At 36.5% G+C, this 23,288-nt stretch overlaps 1 protein-coding gene across 10 annotated transcripts in view; it reads left to right on the top strand.

Moving 5' to 3' along the window:
• chb (CLIP-associating protein) overlaps window positions 1-22,972 on the top strand; it is a 47,785-nt gene extending 24,813 nt beyond the window's left edge. Inside the window, exons 1-24 of one of the 10 annotated variants that reach the window (XM_011067567.2) lie at window positions 1,751-2,534; window positions 9,053-9,448; window positions 9,808-9,842; window positions 9,929-10,013; window positions 10,666-10,743; window positions 11,236-11,393; window positions 11,474-11,710; window positions 11,906-12,159; window positions 12,249-12,439; window positions 12,606-12,731; window positions 12,930-13,043; window positions 13,154-13,249; window positions 13,333-13,495; window positions 13,563-13,794; window positions 14,440-14,505; window positions 14,737-15,068; window positions 15,176-15,479; window positions 15,566-15,750; window positions 15,880-16,018; window positions 16,091-16,220; window positions 16,294-16,453; window positions 16,625-16,838; window positions 16,918-17,124; window positions 17,340-22,972. In XM_011067567.2, the coding sequence (XP_011065869.1) occupies window positions 9,244-9,448; window positions 9,808-9,842; window positions 9,929-10,013; window positions 10,666-10,743; window positions 11,236-11,393; window positions 11,474-11,710; window positions 11,906-12,159; window positions 12,249-12,439; window positions 12,606-12,731; window positions 12,930-13,043; window positions 13,154-13,249; window positions 13,333-13,495; window positions 13,563-13,794; window positions 14,440-14,505; window positions 14,737-15,068; window positions 15,176-15,479; window positions 15,566-15,750; window positions 15,880-16,018; window positions 16,091-16,220; window positions 16,294-16,453; window positions 16,625-16,838; window positions 16,918-17,124; window positions 17,340-17,546 (3,918 nt within the window). In that variant the 5' untranslated portion in view covers window positions 1,751-2,534; window positions 9,053-9,243 and the 3' untranslated portion in view covers window positions 17,547-22,972. Of the gene's footprint in view, window positions 1-1,750; window positions 2,809-3,842; window positions 9,449-9,807; window positions 9,843-9,928; window positions 10,014-10,665; window positions 10,744-11,235; window positions 11,394-11,473; window positions 11,711-11,905; window positions 12,160-12,248; window positions 12,440-12,605; window positions 12,732-12,929; window positions 13,044-13,153; window positions 13,250-13,332; window positions 13,496-13,562; window positions 13,795-14,439; window positions 14,506-14,736; window positions 15,069-15,175; window positions 15,480-15,565; window positions 15,751-15,879; window positions 16,019-16,090; window positions 16,221-16,293; window positions 16,454-16,624; window positions 16,839-16,917; window positions 17,125-17,339 lie in introns of those variants that run through there. The other 9 variants (XM_011067568.2, XM_087410346.1, XR_015546388.1 and 6 more) reach the window with 9 other exon arrangements.
• The last annotated feature ends 316 nt before the right edge of the window (window positions 22,973-23,288 follow it).

Below are 23,288 nucleotides of genomic sequence, written 5' to 3'. Positions count from 1 at the left end.
GAGTGAAATCTCACTCTCAAAGATTGAAAATTTATTCTCTTTGTTAAGACTGGCATGATTTTCACTTATATTCTTAATTTCTTAAATTGTTTATAAATACGATAGAGAACGCCAATGAACGGTCAAAGTTTAAATCGTTTAACTTCATTGTTTTAAATTAACATAATCTGAGCGCATAAGCTGAGCAGTGGCGATTTATAGAAATGATTAGAAAGAACTCAAATCGTATAATTCATCATCGGAACAGGCCATATGGCAATCGGCAAATGACATTTTCGGGTCTTTGGGACGATGGAGTAAAGTAAAATCGATTAGTCAGTGTCTGATCTCGATCGCTCGCTGTCTTTTATGCTCTCGACGGTGAAATTCGGCCGATCTCATCTTTGGACGTTAATCTCCGATAGAAAGCACAGACGAAAGCCGCGCAGATGCAATTCGCACCTTCGCACGTGAATGCAAAGCGGCGGAGGCAGAAAGCTTGACGCACGCTCGAGCATGTGCATCTCTCGGACGATTGCGACATCTTTTACTTTCTTGATCTTGTCGGCGAGATCGACGTTAATTATCTCGCGCACCAATTAGCCCATAATTATTGACAGGACAATTCGGCTTTCACGTATCTTTTTGCCAATCGGGCTTGGGTCCCTTTCGTGAATGATTATGCCGCGACGAAGCAAATAACCGTCTCGTATTAGCCTTCGGAATGTAATCAAAGGTTCTTGCCGTGAAGCATGATACAATGACGACCGACAACCTTAATTATTATTATTATTTTATTGCAACGAAGATACGACCTTGATTAACGTCTTTTCTGTAATATTCGACGCATATAGGACTTTTTAGCAGAAAAGAAATTATATTATTTCTTATATATTATATATTAAAAATAGTATTTATATGCAATATATATTTTGTTAGAAATATATAGGAGACTTTTCAACAAAATAAACACATGTTAAAAGGAACAAGGTAATTCAATCCTTTGAGTTAATGATATTTTGTTATTTATAACTTCCATGTATTAAAATGTAAATCAATCCATTTCTGTGATTAATTTCAAAGTAAACAACGTTCACATTAACGTTAAATAATGAGCTAAATTTGAGTCAAATTTAATACATTTTTTTTTATTAAATTATTTAATTACTTAGTTAAATTAAGAATATATTGGTAGAAGCAACGGCGACTTAAAGAAATGATTAAAAATAATTCGAAGTGAGTAGAATTAACATTATGAATTTAACAGTATATAAAACGTGAAAATTTATTATAAAATAAAATTAATTAAATACAAATTCGATTCGTGATGGATGTTTATTCAGAGACGAAACTTGGAATACACTCCTTGTACAACTTAACGATTTTACACATACGACGTACGTCACTGTAATGCCCGTTTCTATCAATATACTTTAATTTTTATTTTGATTCAACTGTCTTTTCATCTATTTCTAATTTCAAAAATTAGAAAAAGATGAAATGCAAGATGAACCGAAATTAAAGTCCATCTACATTGAAATGGGCATAAGCGAGTATGATCGAAGAACACGCATCACTCGACCTCGCGAAAAGTGCGTTTTCGTGACAGTAGAGATACCATTGTCCCCCATGACACACTTGACAATAGCGTCGCTGGCATTGATTTTCCGGAATCGGTGGTGGTGATCGTAGATGTGTAGGCCCCCATCTCCTCGTTCATCCCTACAGTCTTTGACCCCTTCCAGCGGGGCATCAACAATAGGGGAAGGTCCGTGTGGGACCCCCCTCCTCTCTCTCTCTCTCGGCTCGGCGGCTTTACTCGCGTTCCGCGCACAAACGCTTACTCTCGGTTGAGAGGTTGACTGTTGAGAGTAAACGAGTCGGCGTTTAGCAACGTGAGAGACGTACACGCACGCCGTTGCGTTGTATAAGCAACTTCATCCGACGATGTGTCGAATTGTGTCGTTTCCTTTCGTGTTTTTTTTCCATTTTTCCCCGGTGACACGTGTGCACGAGGAAAACAAGGTGTTCTCGTGATTTCGGGAGAGGACACGCGACGGCGATGCCTATCTTTTCCCGTGAAACGCAACGAAAAACGCGACGATCGCCGTAACGAAGAGTGCACGTATTCTTTGCGCTACGTGGAATCGAAAATTGCATTGCTGTCTGTGTGTGTTGTGCGTGCCGCTTCGTTCTCCCGCCAAGACCGTGACTGTAACGTTACTCGACTGTTGCTCGACCATTTCGCGAAGCGAGGCCATAGTGTTTACTTCGCGCGAAAACTTCTAACGCGTAGCGATAAGTGCGTGGCGTAGTGCGTTATCGCTTCGTGTTGTGTCGAGTCGACGCTATCGATACCTATCATCATGCGACAGCGCGACGTTTCAACTGTCGTTGCGGACGGCTCGTCGAAGGAATTCTCGGCAGTGCGCGGCCGGGCTTTGTGAAACAAACAACGAGCGCTCGGCTTCGTAGTCGCTGCACTCAGTTGCAGCCGCATAGGATAGGATAGAACTCGCACGAGCGAGTCCGATTGTTTCGCGCCCGCGGCTACGGTGAGAGATAGTGCTGTGCGAAGAAACGACGCCGAGGATGCGAGAGCCACGTTATTCCGAAAAGAATTATTCCGCCGACACATCCGCGTTATCCTTTGCGTGGCCATATTTTCTTAGAGGAAATAAAGGACAAATCTGAAAAATTTTTTTTCGACTTTATTTGTAAATATTTTCAAACGAAATCGCCTGCTTTCCATTTCGTGGCAAGTGATACAAGTGTCGCTCTATCTTTATTGTTCACTGAATATCAAGAAAGATAAAATGATAATGAAAGGTAAAAAAGAGCTAAGAGTCAACGTTAGTTTTTGATTGTTAGTATTTAATGTCTTTCAAATTTTAACAAACGTTTCGTCCTTAAACTAGGATCTTTTCAATGTTATAAGAAAAACATACAATCCTATCTTATATAATAAGTCCAATATTAAATAGATTTAAATATTATAAATTAAAGTTCTTCGAAATATGCGGTGAATACCGTCGTAGTTTCCGTCGCTGTCATTTCTTCATTGATCAAATTATTTCAATGGACATCAATTGTGATAATTAATGAATGGAAAGATAGAATGTTTGTGATTTGTGTTACCGGATGGAAAGCACCCTTTGTGACTGTGAAAAGTTTGCGCATTAATCTCTGAAATTTTTGGCACTATATATTTGAGATAATTCTTAAGCAAAGCACAAGTCATCGTAACATAAAAATATTTGCTTTGATTATTAAAAGTCACTTTTAATCAATCAATGTCATCATTTCAATGTCATTTTGATGTTATGACTTTGTTTGAGCTAATATTGTATATAAAACTACATTTATCGGTAGTTTCCATAAAAAACTACTCATTAGTAGACATTTCAATGCTAATTAGAAAGGAATTCCCCGTAATTTTATTAAAATGAAAACAAAATTAAAAAAGTAACTAAAGAACTGCTTTTTGAAATAAATGACTGTCCTTTGCATTAAAGAATATATGGTCACCATAAATATCCTTTTCATTATTCAATTTCGAAGCGAACGTCTCATTAATGTGTGTCGAAATCGCGTAAATAAGTTTCCGTTCTTCAAGAAGGATCGTCGAATCCTGAAAATGAAGTTTTGATTTGGAATCTCGCCTTTCATCGCCAGAAATTGAAATGAAGCGTCTGAAAATGCGACTTTGCTGCACCTCGAAGGACTTCCAGAAATTTTTGACGATATACCGTCATCGAACTTCCGGTTGGAATAGAACTCGCGGCGTCGTCTCTATTTGTGTCACGTTTCGGGCTCGCTTTGAGAAAGATAAAAAGTTTACTAAAGAAGTGTGGAGGGGGGGGGAGGGAGGGAGGGTTAACAAAAGTGCATTCGTCGAGTGTGTGAAACGACTGAGGCTGCTAGTCGGAATTATTAATGCACTTTCTCGGCCATGCGATGAACTAGATTCGCTCAAGCATTCACTGCAGAGGGATTGTTAATGCAAAACTCGCGTTTATTACGTTGGGCATGGAGAAGCGGCCTTAATTATGTAATACACGAGCGCCTCTCGTTCTCGCTTCTTTCAAAGAACATGACTTCGTTCTCGATTCCCTCCGCCTGTACGAAGAGAATAAACGCGTTTTGAAATCTAAAGTCGAATGCTCCCATCGGCATTTTCCATTAATTATTATTCCGTTGACTTGGAGCGTAAAAGCGATATTGCGACAATCATTAAACACTGTTAATTTCTGCGTTACAACAACGTTGCGCAAAACAGCGAGGAACAGGACTCTGCATTCTCCTTCGACGTTGCCCGCCCATTTATTTCTAAAAGGAAGGAAAAAAAAACCATAATATATAATCGTTGCATACGCGGAACCAGTTCCGAACAGGTTAATTGCGGTTAATTTCGGCGCCGCGAGCTGCACAAAGCGCCGGGGATGTCTTTGCGTTATTTCGGATAAATCGCCTCATAACGAGGCGTGAAACGAAGACCGAAAGGTTCGACGGCGCAAAACCACTTGTCACGGTTTATTCGACATAAATAAAGCGGCACCTTAATCAAGATCTTCGATCGATCGTGCCGTAATTAGCGATGGAACCGCGCGCGTCGATCGCGTCGATCGGTCGCCAGCGTCGTCCTAACGGATGGCGAGTCCACTTCGGTTTTTGCATGATTTAATACACGGCTCAGTGTCTCTTATTTTTATATACGATATCCGCGCCGATCTACCGCTACGCGATGCTAATCCACGTCGGCAATAAGTGCCCGCGCACGTGTACGGTAATCGGACTTGCGTGGAATAGAAGTCGGATCGCGTGACGCAACCGATTCCGGGAGCACGAAGAATTTTTTCATTTTTTTTTTTTATTTTATTTTATAACCACACGATTGTCTTTGCATGAATGATTCGAGAAGCAGATGAAGTAAACCACCAAATATTTTTTCCTTCTCTTCCGTTCCGAAAAAAAAGATGCTAATGGACGTCCTACGTCCTCGAGATGAATCGAGTGGACATTCAGTCAGGCTGAAAATTGCCTATAATCTAATAAACGGTGCTTTCCAGCAAGGGTACTTTAAGAAAAATTTCTCATTAAAAATAAACTAACCGGAAAATTCAGATCATAGTTAGATTTCTGGTGGTCACGATTGAACATCTGATTATTATTTCGATCACAATCTGATTGATATGATTAGAATTTTCGAAAATAATTTTTATTGATTCTTATGGGGATGCTAAAGCCATCTGTACTACGATTTAGGACTTACACACACGATTTATACGTACAATTTTTCCGACTAATCAGTCTTTTATATTAGATATTTAATTCTAAGAACATAACACTGTTTATATAATCATTATAATTTCTAGTCCAAATCAAGATTGTCTTACACGTATAAAGTATAAAACTTGTATATAAAACAAATATTGTTTGAGTTGATGTAGAAGTCGATAATGAAACTGTAATTTTCCAACTTTTTTACGTTTATATATATAAATGGTTTTGACTACATTATCGTTTATACTTTAATTGTAGAGAAGGATTTTTTAATCTGTATTTAAAGGCAATTAGAAAAATACTTATTTGAAAAATAATCAGTATAGATGACTTTAGGATCAACGTAAAAAAGTTTGTAATCATAAGCAAAAAACACAATGTAACATAGTGATTATTTCATCTTTATTTAACATTAACAAACGGATGTAATGATTCACTGTATCGTACACTGTGCACGTTTTTTTCTTTTGCTGGAAAACACTCCAAAGTTGTTTTCACAGGAGCAACGAGAAACTTTTTATTGCTTACTGAATTGTCGGTGAATGTTTCCAAATTCTAAGAACATTTTCTTTCGATTGGAAACACACGATAAACAGCAACTTTTATTTCTGACAGAAATATTAAGAAACGTCATGAAACTTTCGACAACTTTTTCAAGAAACATTGAACATCGACAAAAAGTTTCTCGTTGCTGCTTCAGTGAGAACTGCTTTACATAAATCTTTTTGAGCGTGATAAATCTTGTTTAAACGTTTGTTATTCGTAAACATACAATTTGTTTCCCCACGTAAAGTTGGAGACGCGTTTCACTTGCAAATGGACTTTATGCGTATCGCGTCGTTTCAGTTTAATTTATTTCACTCTGCAACTTTCGTTCCCTCGATGAATCGATAATTACGGATATTCCCTTTTGTTTTTCAATAATTTCGAACATATCCTTTCAAACGAGAATGAGACGTGCGTACTCAAGTTTGTCTTAGACATAGGATAAGACAAAAAATTAATAACTTGTCATAAAAGACTTAAGTGATTATTGTGACTATTGTGATTCACCAATTCGCTTATTGCTTACGTTTTATTAAATTTTTTTGTCATGATCTTTAGTCTTTAATATAACTTTTTCTTTGCTTTAACGTCCACGTCTAATATCCATTTCTATCAATGTAGATTAACTTTAATCTCGGTTCTTCTAGCTCTTCATCTTTTTTTAATTTCTAGAACAGGAAAAAGATGAAGAATTAATTGAATCAAGATTAAAATTAAACTACATTGATAAAAATGGACATAATTGTAAGATAGATATTTCATTCCCTACCATCAATTGTATGACTATACGCGTCCGTACATTTCCCGTTAAGTTTACTCGAAACTAGATTGTCAGAACATGCAAATATCTGTCGGTTTCGAAACTTCCCGACACAACAGTCAGCCGGCAACTCGGGACATTTGAACGGTGGAACTCGAGAGCAAAAAGCTCGCGAGACGATGCTATCTGTAACGTGAGAAAATGGGTTTTCCCTATTAACCGATCTTGTTACGTGGCGCGTGTGAATGCACGTTCATTGTTACCGGAGAACGCCGAAGCTGGTATTGAAGGTATTAATAAATAGGTCGCGATCGTCGACAGCTGAGGAATTGGTATATCTATCGCATTCTCGATTCCGGGACGGTGTGTGTTATTATTAGCAATGTGTGTAATAACAGTTCGCTTTGTTATTGGACTATCGATCGTTGTTGGTAATGCCAGGTATGTGAATTCGCGTTCGTAAGTTGTCGGAGAACATTGAACTGGTTCCATGGAGAAGTCAACCGGCATATCTTTCACACGGCCTGAATTGTTATCGTCTTCGATTTCCTGCAGTGTTTCTTAACGATACATCGATAGTTTCTAAGTAATTACAAACATTTCGTCGATACAAATTTTGAAAAATTAATCCAGAAAAAACAGTAAGCAATAAAATCTAAGCAATAAATAAGCGAATTGGTCAACCACAACAACGTAGAGAATGTAAGATAATAAATCTTACGTTCTCTATTTTGGATTGACAAATTTACTTATTGTTTACGTCTTATTGCCTAAAGCGACATTTACAGTGACATTTTAAGGCGTATATAACTTAAGCTTTTAAGCCTCAGTCCGTAAGAAATCGATCATTCACAGTCGAATGTGAAAAGAATCATTGACTATGATTAATCGGTTTAACTTTTTACGGTTTAAGGTTCGAAATTTAAATTTTACGCCTCAAAATCACATTGTAGACGCAACTTAGCAGAAGCGGCGGAAGAGTCTTGCATAATACATAAGAAAATGATTCAATCAAGAAGTCCTTCATTTTCTTCCTTTTTATGAAATAAAAAACTGGTTAATTCTTTTATGCCTTATGCAAGAATCTCCGTTTCTATTCTTGTTTTTGTATGTGCTGTGGGCCTTAGATTACAATGTTAATTACTGCGAGAAGACGGAACAATTGTCATTGTTGGGTTTTAAGTGTAGTAACATGGGAATTTGAAGGCTTATTAGTGGTTTAAATGCAAGCAAAACTCCTCGAGTAACGCGGCAAATTCTTGATACATACATTTGCCTCACGGAAGAAGGAGTCTTTACCACAGTAAACGCACGCACCTGGATATTACAGAATTTCTTAATGCAACAGTGCGTATGACCGCAAAGAATGCTCGGGAAGTAGATAATACGACGCTTGCGAGAAAGGCAAGAGTAAACATTAGGAACTCTTACGCCGACAATTTTGAAATCCGACAAAGAAATACGAGATAATCTAGAGAGTATATAATATAAATCTAAGTGCCGCTTACCATTTACCACAAATTGCCAGTTTGCGCCACAATAATTCCAATCATTTTTCCCTGAATGGTTCATTAAGTGGTTTTTTTTTGCTATCACGACGCGATTTATCAATTGGATGAGTTGCATTCTTCGAAAAATTACGAGATAGTAATATTAGGGAAAGCGGAAAGAAAATAAGTAAATTCGCATTCTATGCAAATTGATTTAATCGATAAGGCAATTTTGCAAACATTTTAATTATAGCTAGTTAAAATTAATGACGCTAATTATAACTGTTAAAAATAAATAATGCTGTTAGAAATTTATAGCATGTAAAGCCGCTATAAATCGGGTTATTGTCTTTTATTACGGATATTATATGAATCTGCGAAACGAAATCCGCGGTATCAATTAATCCGCGCATCCGACACGCTCGATTAGATGATCTAATGAGTAGCTCGCGTGAAGCGGCAAATTAATAAGGCACGCTCGCAGGAATCCAATTAGGATATGGAAATTAATTAATTTCGATGCGAAGCGGCTGGCAGGAAAAGAAAACAACTGAAGACTTTCACTGCACGTATGCCGGTTTTCCCACAATACATCGAGACTTTTACACTTTCGTGATTTCCGATACTCATTAGCAGAAATTCCTTGATGAGTTCTAAATTTGAAGGAGTTATAAATTTGAGCATTTGTGCTACTGATTACGTAACAGCTCAGATAAATCGGCTAATTGCGCGCAATAAACTGGCTCTTTATCGCATCCTCGAAAAAATATCGTCGTAGCATCTAAGAACTTCATTACGATTGATTATTTGTCTGTCATTATTCTGATTAAAAGTCGAAGAATGTTTACGAAATCTTTAAAAAAACGTGTAGTTAGGCAAAATTAATGAGTGTCGCAAATTATTAAATTGTTTTGAATGTTTATAATGTTTATAGTGTAATTATTTTCAAATTAATTTAATCACGACGATATTATTCCAAGGTTGATATTTACAGTGTCTTCTGAAAGAGAAAAAAAAAGATTATTATAGTGCGATCGAAGATAGAGGCGAAAAAAAACGTTCGCAACTGGTTTATTAAGATGACGATGACACTGGCGAAATGTCAATGTCGCTATAATTCTACAGCGACATGTGGAGGAATTTATCCTTGCTGTACTCGCTAAAATATCGTATACATCGATCACGATGAACGACGCCGACGTGTTAATACCGAGCGGGCATCGTTGCCTACGTCGGGGATTAAAGAAGTATCCCAGTATCGATAAGAAATTGTGGGATGCGAGTAGCAGATGGATATTGCAATGGGATAATATAGTGAAGCATCCGGGTGCGAGAGCGAGAGGATGTCACTGCGACATCCACAAGCCGCCTTGGCTGTATCCAGATTTAGGTATATCAATTATTTCTGCCACACGAAAGGACGATCATCTCGACATAAAGTGGTTGTAATATTGATTGATAGAAATATTTTTAAAATGGTGATGTCAATAATTATTTCAAGTATGTGCTGAAAGTCTACGTTACATTTTGTAACAAAATAAGACATTGATATTGATTTAAAATCCAAATTAAATTATAGAATATAATATTATAAAATACAATTTTCTGTAGATCATTTTGCTTCTAAATATTTTATTTCTTCTTTTAAAAAGTCTGCAATTTCGAAATTTTCTAATTTATTTTCGGAACTAATAAGAAAGATATACCAAATCGCGATTGTGATAGTTTGTTTGTTTTTTTTTATTTCAGTTGGCAAAGACACCGATGAACTTGATCGAGCAGCGGTAAGTATCGAATCTGAAAAATCAGCTTCGTTACATGTTTATAAATTGAAATGATGTTTTGAAAAAAAATTACTCGTCTATTGCAGATCAAATCGGCTCCCGTTAAAAGGCTTAATATGCCCCCGAAAAGGGGTCAATTTGGGCCTGCTAGAACACCATCCTCTGCCTTAGGTATATTCAAATATTATCAAATTTTATCTCACATGTGATGTTAATTATTATTACAACTTATATCACAATCTAATGTTCTTAATTTTATTTCTTTTTTGGGGGGGGGGAGCATGATATATGACAAAAGTAATAGTAAAGCAAGTTTCTCTAAAATCATTTCCATTAATAGCTGTTTATGCAAATATTTCAAGTAGAAATATATGTTAATATTCGTGGAACGAGTTATTTTTAATTTATAAAACTTGTTAGACGTATTTAGGTAGAGTGTAAATATTAAACGTCGATATATTTTTAAATTATATCGAAACGATGATAGCAATGCTAGTTTATGTCGTATAAATCAAAAAGCTTTTTATGTAACCAATTGTGTCGTGTATTTTATCCTGAGATGTGTCTCTTCGTCTTCCACTCGAAATATATATGAATGTCATGACTCAGTGTTGACTCGAATATCACAGAAGCACCGGTCTGCAAATGAAGCGCACGCGGGAAATATGTGCCGTAATCCTTTACGCTTAGTTTTAACCGCAATGCGGCTTTACTTTTGCATTTTGTTAACAATACATTGTCAGAGAAACTCGCCAACAAAAGGTCAACGTATGTTGACGTTTCGATGACGAGGATATGCTAACTGTTCGCTTGCATGAAACAGCTCCTTCTGGTACTTCATCCTATACAGTCCCAAGGGCAGTGACCATCAAAAGAACTCAATCAGTAAGGTCGACATCAGGTATATCAAAATTCTACTATTGGCAATTACTATTTTAGAAAATACTTTGGAAAGTCCGAAGATGTTTTCGATCAAAAGAAAATGATTACATAGATAATCGCGCGATGCAATTCAGAATCTTAGATGTGAATAAATTCTGCGTTGCAGAATTTTATCAATAAATCATCAATTCCTTAGAATAATAAATACCCTCTGTGTTACTGCTTTTTAATCAGCCATATGCTTCTCATTTATAATTTTTGACATGTAACTACATACAGTGCTTATTTATTACATATTGCAGTCATCATTTTTGTTTATCTGTAATGCATTTCGCGACCGCTTAAGCATTATTCACAGCAATTTATAGCAATCTATGTAATTTAGAATTAGTTTCATAATCATTCACAATTTCTGAACGTGCAAAGAATGAAAAGTATATAGTTCTATAGCGCACATATGTATTTCCGTATCGAAGCGAATATAAAGAAAACTATCATTACTTGTATTCAGCGCAAGCCGGAGCCGTTGACGAAGAATGCTTTATTACTTCATTCGAGGACGTACCTACCGTTAATCTATTCTCAGCAAAGGATCTCGAAGAACAGATGAAGAGTATCAGGGATACCGTGGGTGACGATAAAAAGGATTGGAAACAAAGGATGGATAGCGTATGTATTGCGAGAAAATGAGATCATCTTTCTTCGTGGCTTGACGATATTTTTTATCCGTTGTCTTCGTGCTTTTTCAGATGAGAAAGTTAAGAGCCATTGTACTCGCAGGTGGCACTAATTACGAAAATTTCCACGAGTGCCTAAAGAGCGTACAGCGACCGTTCGAACAGGCCTGCACCGACCTTAGATCCCAAGTAGCGCGGGAAGCATGTATAACTCTCGCTTTTCTGAGTCAGAGCCTGAAGACCAAATTCGCCAGTTTTGGCGAGGCGGTTTTGCTCACGTTAATGAACCTCATACAGAACAGTGCCAAGGTAAGTCTCACGGAATGCTAGATCGCTGCTACATTTAGATACAATTATTGTCTAAATTGCTGTATCGAGTCTAATTGCACATCTTTACGACGAACGTCATACCTCATAGAGTCTTACGTCGTTCGCGTGTCCGTTAGTTTTTATGTAATTTCCATAAGAGGTAAGAATTTAATTACTCTTGCCATTTTCAACTAGGTCGTAGCGACAGCCGGAGCGGTGGCAGTTCGGTTTATCCTTCAAAATACCCACTGTACTCGATATGTGCCTATTATTATATCATGCGTGAGCAACAAGAGCAGAGATATTCGTAGGGCGTCTTGGGAATATCTGGCTTTAATCCTGCAGACCTGGCCTACGCAGATATTGCAGAAGCATATAACAATATTGCCAGATGCACTTAAAAAGGGCATTGCGGATTCCGATGCAGAAGCACGAGTCTTCGCCAGGAAGTGAGTAGTCCTTTGTAGCTGGATTCTAATGATATCTGTCTTCATTTTAAATCAATTTAATAATTTATTAATTTTATCACTTTTTATAGATCATACTGGGCATTTAAAAATCACTTTCCAGAGCAGGCTGAGATATTACTTAATAACTTGGACGCGACGTATAAACGCTCGTTAATGTCTCTTAGCAATAGTGGTAGTAGTAACAGCTTAAATGTCATGGCTAATATGAGATCGTCGAGCGTTAGTCCACGTACAGCCAGACCCGTGATGAGCGCGGCAGGTAAAGACTTTCTGCTTGTTTATTACCGCGATAAAACATTCCATTAAAACGGATTACGTTGCAATCGAATGTATTAATGTTATTCGTGCTGCAATCTTAATATAAAAGACTTGTCACTCTGTTTTCATGCTGCTTTGCGACTTCTCTTTACATTAAACATATGAAGGTAGTACGGAAAATTTGCATCAGACCACGGGTCAACCGCATGGTCCGCTCAGACGTACTCCGTCCTTGCCTCGGTCTTATCGTCAATCTGGTATCCCGATACTACAAAGACCAACAGACAGTCATTGTAATTGTTCTATCGTCATTTCCTTCAGAAATAAATCGCACTTTGTATACGTTACGCCACACACTCCAAAGAAAGATGCACAACGGAATTGTTGTCTTACGTTGATTTCCTTTTTTTTTTTAATCTTGCACAGAAGTTGTAAAGTAGAAATTACATGGAGCTAATATCATAGAATTAATCCATTTTATAATTCTACAGATCGAGGTACACCAGGAGTTAGATCTACCAGTGCAATTGATTTACAAGCTGCTCAAAGAGCGAAAGCAAGATTGATGTACGCGAATATGAGCAGACAAAAAGCAGCGGCACTTCGTGAGTAATATCTTACTAAATTTTATAAAGTCAAATGATCAAATTGAACATTAAACAACTCTTTGTCATTATATATGCAATAAATTGTAAACCATTTTGTATTATTTCAGCTCGTCCTACTAAATCCCCGGATCCTAATGCGGTTGCTAGCCCAGAAAGAGTGGCAAGGACGAGGACAAGAGTGGCGGGAGTTTCGCAATCTCAACGTACGTTTTGCAATTTTTTGAGAAGAGAAAGAAAAGAAATACGTAACAGAGAATTATTAATAAAAATTGTTTTTCCACAACAGCTAGTAGTAGATCGGGTTCCCCGTCGTCTAGATTAAGTTACGCCACGTATAATCGTGAAGGTGAATCACTGATCGGTAGACCAAGGCGATTATCCGGACATACTATTGGCAGCACAAGCAACAGTCGTGAGCCGAGTCCGCAGAGATTTGGGAGCAAACTTAGGTAAATACAATTCCGTTTATCGAAAATGCTGTGTATTTGTTGTGATACAAATTATTTGAATTGATAGAGGAAGGAATCTACACATGTCGCCAACGGACAGCACTAGACCACCAGTGATGGCGCAGAAGATGTTGCAGAAATCACGCGAAGCGGAGTCTGCGTTGGCGGATGCTCTAACCTTCGACAGTATCGACAATTACACCAGAATACCGGGCAACAAAGGGGATCATAGTGACGACAGCGAAAATAGCAGTATATGCTCGGAAAGAAGTATAGACGGTTTTAGACGAGCCAGTGATGTAAGTGCAAATTTTATTATTCAATCAAAGAAATAAGAAAGTGATGCACATTCGTTGGCTTTAGTGTTGAATTTTTGTTACTTCGATCAAAACATGGACATATATCACATTACAGAATCGAAATTATGTAATATGTTTATTGTTAAATTAATTTTTTCTTATAAGCTAGCACATACGCGTTTACAAAGGAGAAAATGACGAACACTTTCACTTATATGTCATGTGCTATTCATATTATGAATTTACACTTGTTTATATTATAATTAATAAATTTACCGCTTTTTATAATTGATTGGTTAATGCTTATACATGGTACTTGAATTTTATTTCAATTTTAATGGCATGCAAATTAATACGTAAATTTCAAAACTTTGAATATTTTAGTTTTATAATTTAATAAAAAATATATTTGTTTAGATAATAAAATGTTTGAAGTTATTTTACAATTTCATGTTGATTATATATAAATCAAGTTTTTATTATAGAAAACAGAGTACCTTAATGAAGCTTTTAGCACTGTATGATAATGTAGCTAATGCATGGTTTTTTCACTTTTGATTTTGTTGCGGCATATTTGTTTGGTTTGGACTAACGCGACACGCCGTTCTGTTCTCCATATTTCTCCATCGCCCATCTACCCATTAGTCGTTCTCATGGAGTGGCTCTCAATCGAGATTATACCGTGATCTATGGGATCAATCTATCCCGAAGGTTTGTTAAATTCTTTTTTTTTTATTTCTGCTCATTGAAGTAAAACTGATTTATTAAATATTCGTAAATCGATTAATACAGCAATTGTATGTTAATATTAAAAAAAGAAAAGATTATTATTTTGAGAACATTCTTTTTGTTATCCATTATTTTGCATCAAGAATATTTCAGAATATAGTTATGAATTAATACTTGGAAAGCAACACGCAGCAATTTTTTCTCATTTTACAGGACATCAAAGAGATTATTGAAAACTGTGCTCATAAACATTGGGGAGACAGAAAAGAAGGTTTAGTGGGCTTGCAACATTATTTGAGCAACGGAAATACTTTGACAACAACAGATTTGCGTAGAGTGACGGATATTTTTACGAAAATGTTTATGGATTCTCACACCAAGGTGTTCAGTTTGTTCTTGGACACATTGAACGAACTACTGATTACTCACAACGAAGGTCTTGGCGATTGGTTGTATGTTTTATGTGCGAGGCTTCTCAATAAGTTAGGCACCGATCTATTGGGATCTATACAGACAAAGATACACAAAACGCTTGATGTTGTGAGGTAAGGATTCAACAACTTTTATTCACGCAATACTGTATCATTTGTATCATCGAATTTATTGTGATTATTAAATTTTAATATGCACGTATACGTAATGATTTGTCCAGAGATTATTTCCCGGGCCAACAGCTTCTACCAGCTGTGATGAGGTATCTGACAGATCCAACACAAACACCAAATTCTCGCGTGAAAGTAGCAGCATTGACTTTTATCACGCAGATCGCTGAGACGGCAGAACCGTCCGCGTTAGGCAGTTCTGCAGCGACAGCACTTGCACGACTGCTCGACTGGTCAAATGACGGCAAAAGCCACGACGTGAGGAGACATGCGCAAAACGCTGTGATATCACTTTACAATCTTAATCCGCCTCAAGTTACTATGATACTCTCCGAATTACCAAAATACTATCAAGTGTGTTGAATAAACTAATTACTAGCTTACTTATTTCTACGTTTTCTCATATCGCGCTGAATCATTGTTTTTCTTTTTTTTTTTAGGAAACAGCTTGGCCTTTAGTACAGAATCATTTAAGGAAATCTTCCACTTCTAGTACTCCGGCATCACCTGGTACACCACCGCCTAGATCGCAAAATTCGCCCGCGCGAACGAAAGCGAAAAACGATGTTAAAGCGGACAAGACTGAAATCGATGGTGGAGACGAGAACTTGGAGGAAGTATACAAGTACGTGGACAGCGTTTTGTCGTGTTAATTTATTTGCAACATAAGATATTTTATAATTAAATTGAAACTTAATACATTCTTATTTTTAAACAATATTAAGTATACTAATTTTTGAAGTTTTTCCTACAGATCTCTACGACGCACGACCGCCGAAATCCAAAATTACGGCTTCGAACGTTTAGAGAGAGCCACCACTAGCAAAGACAGTGGTATTAGTAATATGGCAGATGTGGAGGAAAGAATGGAAGGTTTGACGTTATCCAATTCGGTAAGTTTAGTAAAATAATATCGTGAGAAAACGAATGAATTACGATGAGATTATCCTAATTATTATTTTTAGGGTCGATCCTCGTCCGTTTCCTCACCGACGCAACGAGGACGATCTGTTAGCAATATAACGGTAAATGGATCCGATACAATTGCCGGTGATTTGATTCTACCTCAAGAGAACAATGGTTATAAAACGCATGGTATGTATTTTATTTTTTCAGAAAAAAATCTGTGTATGTAAAATTGAAGTGTTTTACATTATTTTATATACAGGATCATCACCAGATTCAACAAACAGACCAGAAATCGTGGATAATATGGTTAAAACTCTGCAATCTAAAGTAGCGCAAACTACGGAAAAAGTATCGGCGTTGCAAGAATTTCAACTTTATGTCCGCGAAGGCGATTCGTCATATATTAAACGAAATTTCAAGTATGTCACGATGTACTCACACGTATCTTAAATCTCGTTCTTACTGGAGTTGATTGTAGCAATCGGAATACTAGCTGTTTTTCTTATTATAAAGAAGAAGCCAGTATATCAGTAGCAAGCCTTAACGCAGCATTTTAATCCTGATGATTTAACGATTCTTTGATATTTCAGGAAAGTGCTCAAAGTTTTGTTAGACAGCTTATCCAATGATGGCAAAGTGATACAAGTAGAAGTTCTACAAACGTTGATCGATATGCTTAAGTGTTCCGAATTGATAGAAAGCTTTTCCTCTTACAATGAGTTACTAATATTGAAAGTTATCTATGCCTACAAGTCAGATGATCAAAAGGTCGATTCTTCCGGCGGTAGCGGTGGCAGATCTCCAGTGAGTATTAATTCCGTTTAATTTTTTAATTAACAAGTTAGTAGTGTTACATATCTGTGACATTATATATCATTAACAGGTTCATTGGAATGCGGAAAAGTGTGCAGCGACGATGGCCATGGTTTTAAAACCGGAACAAATTATCCATTTGGTCTCCACTATAATTGCTACAGAGTCATACCCATTGAATATGGGCGCGATAAAGATGTTGCACAAGGTGGTAGAGCATTGGGGTCGAGAAGCTATTGAACCTCATCTTGCCAAAGTAATGCCTGGTCTTATTAAGGTGAGAAAAGTTGATGAAATTCAAATTTGTATTTAACATATTGTATTGTACTATACTCCGTTCAACGAGAGAATGATCTCAGATCGGACGAAAACTCGTCTGTTTTGTGCAAGCATAGCATTGTATAACGTTACATTGCCTGTTATGCACAAACCGAGGTCATTCTCTTGTTGAACAGAGTATATATACTGATTGTATGTTTCTTTGTACTACAGGCTTACGATGACAATGAAAGCGCGGTTCGTAAGAGCGCAGTCTTTTGCATGGTGGCAATCCACGTCGCGGTCGGCGAGGAAGTGTTGAAGCCGCACCTAAGTTGTCTATACTCCAGTAAGCTCAAGCTACTGAACATCTATATACAACGTGCGCAGCAACAGGCGAACAGTCAACCTGCGAGTCCGCGTAGTAACAGCAAGAATTAACCAACATCCAATACCACGACTCTCAGGGTCGCGATACTTAAAAGATTCGCTCGCTTCGGCGCGCGGCATGAGCAAGTGCTTGTTAGCTTCCTCAGTAAGTCCGATCCATCATGATGGTTAATGACGACGGTTTTAACAGTATGACTCGAAAGTTTTGATACGATAGAGACTGATGTGCGTATGTGTGTGTGCGTCACTTCGCGATGGAGTGCGAATCGCTATTCGAGACAACAAAAATATATGCGGAATCAACGCGACGATAATTGTTTTGATGTTACGTTTATCGAATTAATTGTTAAAACAATAAGGGCTTGTATAGTTGGTTAATTCTTATTAAGAGAGTAAAGCAAAGGGAATTCGTAACATATGCGGTTCGTAGATTTTTTTCATCTTTTATGAGAGCATAAAACAACTATATTGTTATAAGATTAATTATATGCCTTTAAGTGAGCATCACATAATTTCGACTGATACATCTTTTAAGTACTGTTCCGTGATACGCAAGGAGGTTTTTTTCTATGGAAAGGTTTGTGAAATTATTTATGCAATATTATATATTCCTTTATGAAATGAACAGCTTCTTAATTTGTTTAATTTTGCTAATTATCTTTTTTATTTTCTTACCACGATCTTGTACATAATGCCAACTATGCCGTATTTTATGGTAGGAAGCCACAGTATTTAGGAAGTCCAATATTTATGTTGATACGTATATGACCGAACTTTTATTTCCATTTTTGCAAACAGTAAGATTAAAATATTTTTTTTCTGTCCCGGGACTTCAAATCTTCCATCGCCATAAGGAACTGATAATTCAACGAGATGGATGACAAACTGAGAGAACGCAATGCAACATCAGTCTACGAATGATTTAAATATCTCTCGTAATGCGCAGCCGAACACTAATCACGCAAATTAATCAGCAAATGTTAAAATATGTATATCGTATGCTTATTTACATTTAGTACCGAATTTACGTTTAGCGTCGAGCGTAATTGCATGTCCGGCGATATGTCGTAATGCACCTCACAGCAACGACACGTGATAAGGAAAAATGAAAAGTGTATAATTTATTCAACTGAAATCTACGTGCTAGTCAGATTCCCAAGGACGCACAATGACGTAAAAGACACAAACGGAATAGTCGAGTCTTTTTTTGACGAACCATGCATAGACACAAATAAAATTAAACACATTAAATTAAATAACATACACGAAAGAATATACGTGAGAGAAAGAGAGAGAGAGAGAGAGAGAGATTTTTGATGTGAGAGAATGAGATTGCGTGGCTGAGAAATTAGCGCATGTTTAAGAAGCAAGCATAAATAAAAGTAGCAGTGATTAGTAAATTGATCTGCTCGAGACTAACATTAACACTTAAACTGTTCATCACGTTGCCAATAATTGAATGAACGCTAAATCAAACGCTAACGTAACGAGTTTAGTAACATTTTGTGCCATTGTCGTTTCTGTTTACTGTATAAGAAAAAAAATTATATATATTCTACGTATAAATCATCCCTTTTGTCCTTTTCTTACTACATATATTTAGTCGAGATACGATATATATACATATATATAAGGATAATAAATATAATTTTATTATGAATTTGTCAAGGCGCAACATTGAAGAGATTTATTATGAGATATCGGAAAAATTTTTTTGGAAACGTTCGATGTGGATACGAATATACCGAACGTAAAACAGATAGAAAAAAGTGAGTCACTTACGAATATAAAAAAATCTGATAATATCTCGATAATTCAGCGTGATGATTCACGTCTCGGATACAATACGGCCAAATAGTGCCAAAGAAAATGCAAAATATCGAATAAATATTAGAATGAGGAGTAATTTGAAAGGGAAAACACGAGACAGACGTACTGTATTTCTTTTACTTGGTGCCTTTGGCGTCGACGCGACGGAATTTGATTGAAGATTGTCTTTCAGCATCACCTAGAAACAATTTTGCGGATAACACGATCGAGATTATAGAGGAGGAAAATATATAAGGTCTTCGACTGTTGCCGACGTCGTATAAATGAACACTGCTTCGCGATAAAAAAAAAAGAAGAAAAAGGTCTTATTGATTATTCTCGTAGCATAGAAAAATTTTAGATGAACTCGATATTTTTCCCATTCTGCGCTCCGAATAGAATCTCGGAAAATACATTTCACGAATAGATATTTATTCAACATGCGAATATTAATTACTCTACGCTTGTGCGACACTTTATTCGAGATGCTGAATTGTCAAATTATTGTCAAGATAAATAAATGATGTTTGTGGATAGCCTCTCGTGGAAAAGACGAGACGGATCCTCGTTGCGTAATTAAATAATCGATATTTCGCGCGGCGATATTCTAATTGAAAGATTTAATTGCGCCTTTAAATCTGCGGAAAATTCAAATACGCCATTAAGTAACCATCTGTAAAATCAAGTTGTATCAAAAAGAGGGCTCAACGCAGATCAATAAAATTCGCAAAGATTCATTTTAAATATACATATATATATGCAACGTTTATTTCAAATATGCATCTTGCGAATCTTGTCTTGCGTTGATTCTCAATTTTCGATACTCAAGCGCTTTGGCGATCTATTTGACTTCGCGTCGATTTAGGGCATGGCCTGTGTGACACGTGGTTTTGTGTGTGTGTGTGTGTGTGTGTGTGTGTGTGTGTGTGTGTGTGTGTGTATATATATACATATATGAAATAATACTTAGAACGTGTAATTATATTATACGTAATATAATAATTGATATACGGATTAGGTAGCTCATCGTCACTGCCTGCAGCGTTGGTCGTGCTGAGGATACGAGGCTCTCTGACACAGCCAGGCTCTGCGTGGTGATAATGTTTATCGATTCGCTTGTTCTGTTAAGTTTTACGAGCGTTATTATTATTATTATTATTAATATTATATCGATACTCGACTTGCGTTGTAATTGTAACTCGATGCGTGTGTGATATATATGAGGATTTGGCGGTGGGCGTTACGAATGATCCTCTGCGACAGTTTCTCCTTTCTTTTTCGAACGCGAAGCCGGATCGTTCGGTTGTCTACGGAGAAGCTATAGAATGTAAGCCTCCTGCGTTATCATTTTAATGTTTGTTAACATCCGCTGTTAACTATTTCGCGAGCATAATAAATTTCGTCGTTGAGCGTTTCTGTCGTGCCCCCCCCCCTCCCCTCCCCCTCACGTGCACTGCTATCACATTTCTTCTTTTTTGCATCCAGCAGTTGCAAATCGTAGTTTTATTCATCCGCTTTGCGCGCAATGCGAAATGTCCCAAATCGGCGCGTTAATTGTCTCCCCGATTATTCGAAGGTTCGACTATCGAAAAACAAATTCCATGTGCGTGCGCGATGATCGACTGATAGCGCGACTCGTACGATCTGCTAAACAATAAAAAAAACTTATTTTTGAAATTCGAAAAGTAAAAGCAAATTAGATATAGATACTTAGATTTGAGATTCAACAGTGTGGCAAAAAGCTCAACTTAAAAAAAAGTTGATTTCCTGAGAAAGTATGAGTGAATGGGCACCGCAGTTATTTATGAATGAAACAAAGAATGTATTGTAATTACTAATTATTGCGTCTTTATTGCTATGAAAATTTTACATATGTTCGATTATGTTTAATATATATCATATTTGACATATATTAAAGGGGCGTGAGACACATTTTCTTGCTGCGAATTCGATATATGTAAAAAAATCTGGAAAAGCTTAGTAAAATTTTCAAAGAACGTTCCTTACAATATGTTGCATTGTATTATGAATCATGCAGTTCAATTTTTAATCAAGGAGAAATATTCTATTTTCGAGGCTGTCATTCATAATCGATTCTTATTTCAAGACCGTCTTAAGTAATGTATTGGGTCATCTAAAAAGTATCCGCGGTACTTTGTCATTAGATATATCCACCATCAACACACATCTAGTGTTATAAAACGCTAATATGGCTTTGTGATTGTTTTATCTTAAGACTGCATTTAAGACAGTCTAAATATAAGAATTAATTGTGAATACCGGCGGTGAATACCAAGAATCTGATTAGATTGGATTACATCTGTTTTAGTTTTAGAATTCGAATGTTCCGCTTTTGTCCTGAAGCATCATGAAGTTGACGTCGATGCGCGACATCGATGCAAGACTTCGAGTCGAATGGATCTCACGCAAGTTCAGTCCGTTCGCGACGCATCTTTGAATTTATTCTTCGTGTGCTTCAATAATGCGTGCGAAGAAGTACTTCCTCGAGCCACGATGTCGTAGATGTGAGTACTATCGTTATTTATCTCGTTATTACGTTAATTCAAGCGTGGACAATATTTTGAATAATTATGAGCGCGATATGCGCCTAAAAACGAGAGGTCTAATCGAGGTTAATTATTTCGCCATGAATAATTCTGCGAATAATGCGAATTAATAAAATGACCAAATTGCTGAAAAGGAATGGCAAATTTCTGTTAATTATAGTCGATTTATTTGTAAATTGCGTGTCAATCTTGTGACGGTTATAGTTACGACTGTCTCGTATAATTCTCGAGATCGGAACTGTTTTCTTCATCGCATTTGTGTCGCAAGCGCACATATCGTTGTTAGCCATGGCGAAAAATTTTTACGAAACATTACATAGATTGAAACAATAAGGTCTTAGAAATTTTTCATAGATGTTTTTCATAGATATTCGCAGTGAGACACAGAGTAGCATTATTTGTTCGAAAAACCAAGAAATCCCCGCCCTCAAATAACGATACTACGTTCCATTACAAATATTTACGAAAAATTAAGAATTTCTAAAATTGTGTCTCAATGTTGTTTTTCTGTACTTTTTCGTAAAAATTTATTTTCCGCCATATATGGAGACACCGAAAATTTTTTCACGTACATTCTCAGACAACATAAAGTCCAAAATGGAACACAAGACGTCTTAAAGATATTTTTGCAAAAGACATTTTTAAGATTTTGTATTATCTGGATTTGTAGTTAGACTTTTACCCGCGCTCGATCTGTTGGATCCGGCTCGACAAATCTCAACGCAGAGACGAAAGCCCGAGGAGAGGAATAAAATACTAGAGAATAAAACGCGAAGATAAGAAGCTCTGTCGAAATTTTTTTCACGCCGATAAATTTGAACAATAAGCTATCATCGCAACGACATTACCACTGTATTGATATTGTAATTGCCAACTTGACATAAGACATTAATACGAGACATCGTTATTGCTCTCTGCATTTCCGTTTGCGATCAAATTGCCGTTTCTTCCTTTCTTTAATACGAATAAAGATCGCATTAAATATGTATCGTAATTTGGCAATTGCAATAACGATTTCTGTCATTGTTCGCTCGTCGATTCATTCGAGACCTATCAGGAATATTGCGAAAGTTTCCTGAGGAAATAAACATTTGGTCCCAACCTGGTCTTTTTAATTAATCCCGTACTTTTTACCAAAGCTTTATTACGAAAATTATTAACGTAAATAAATATGATATTTATTAAGCTACGATTGATTTTCCTAGTAGCAAATATTGCCCAAATATTAGCCCAATATAACATTTAATCGATATATTGCTAATAAATTGCTACTGAATTTCATCATTATTATATAATCGATAATTAATTATTTCTAAATTAATCTCTGAATTATAATTTGTTAATTAGACGAACGAGAATAAATCAATTAAGAGAAATAATTCTATTTATATTTCAGAATGAATTTATATACATGTTT

This window comes from Acromyrmex echinatior, chromosome 10 (genome assembly GCF_024713525.1).
Source record: "Acromyrmex echinatior isolate Ae372 chromosome 10, ASM2471352v2, whole genome shotgun sequence".
Taxonomy (NCBI): domain Eukaryota; kingdom Metazoa; phylum Arthropoda; class Insecta; order Hymenoptera; family Formicidae; genus Acromyrmex; species Acromyrmex echinatior.
Note: the sequence above shows the minus strand (reverse complement) of the source record. Positions and strands in the feature narration are given on the sequence as shown.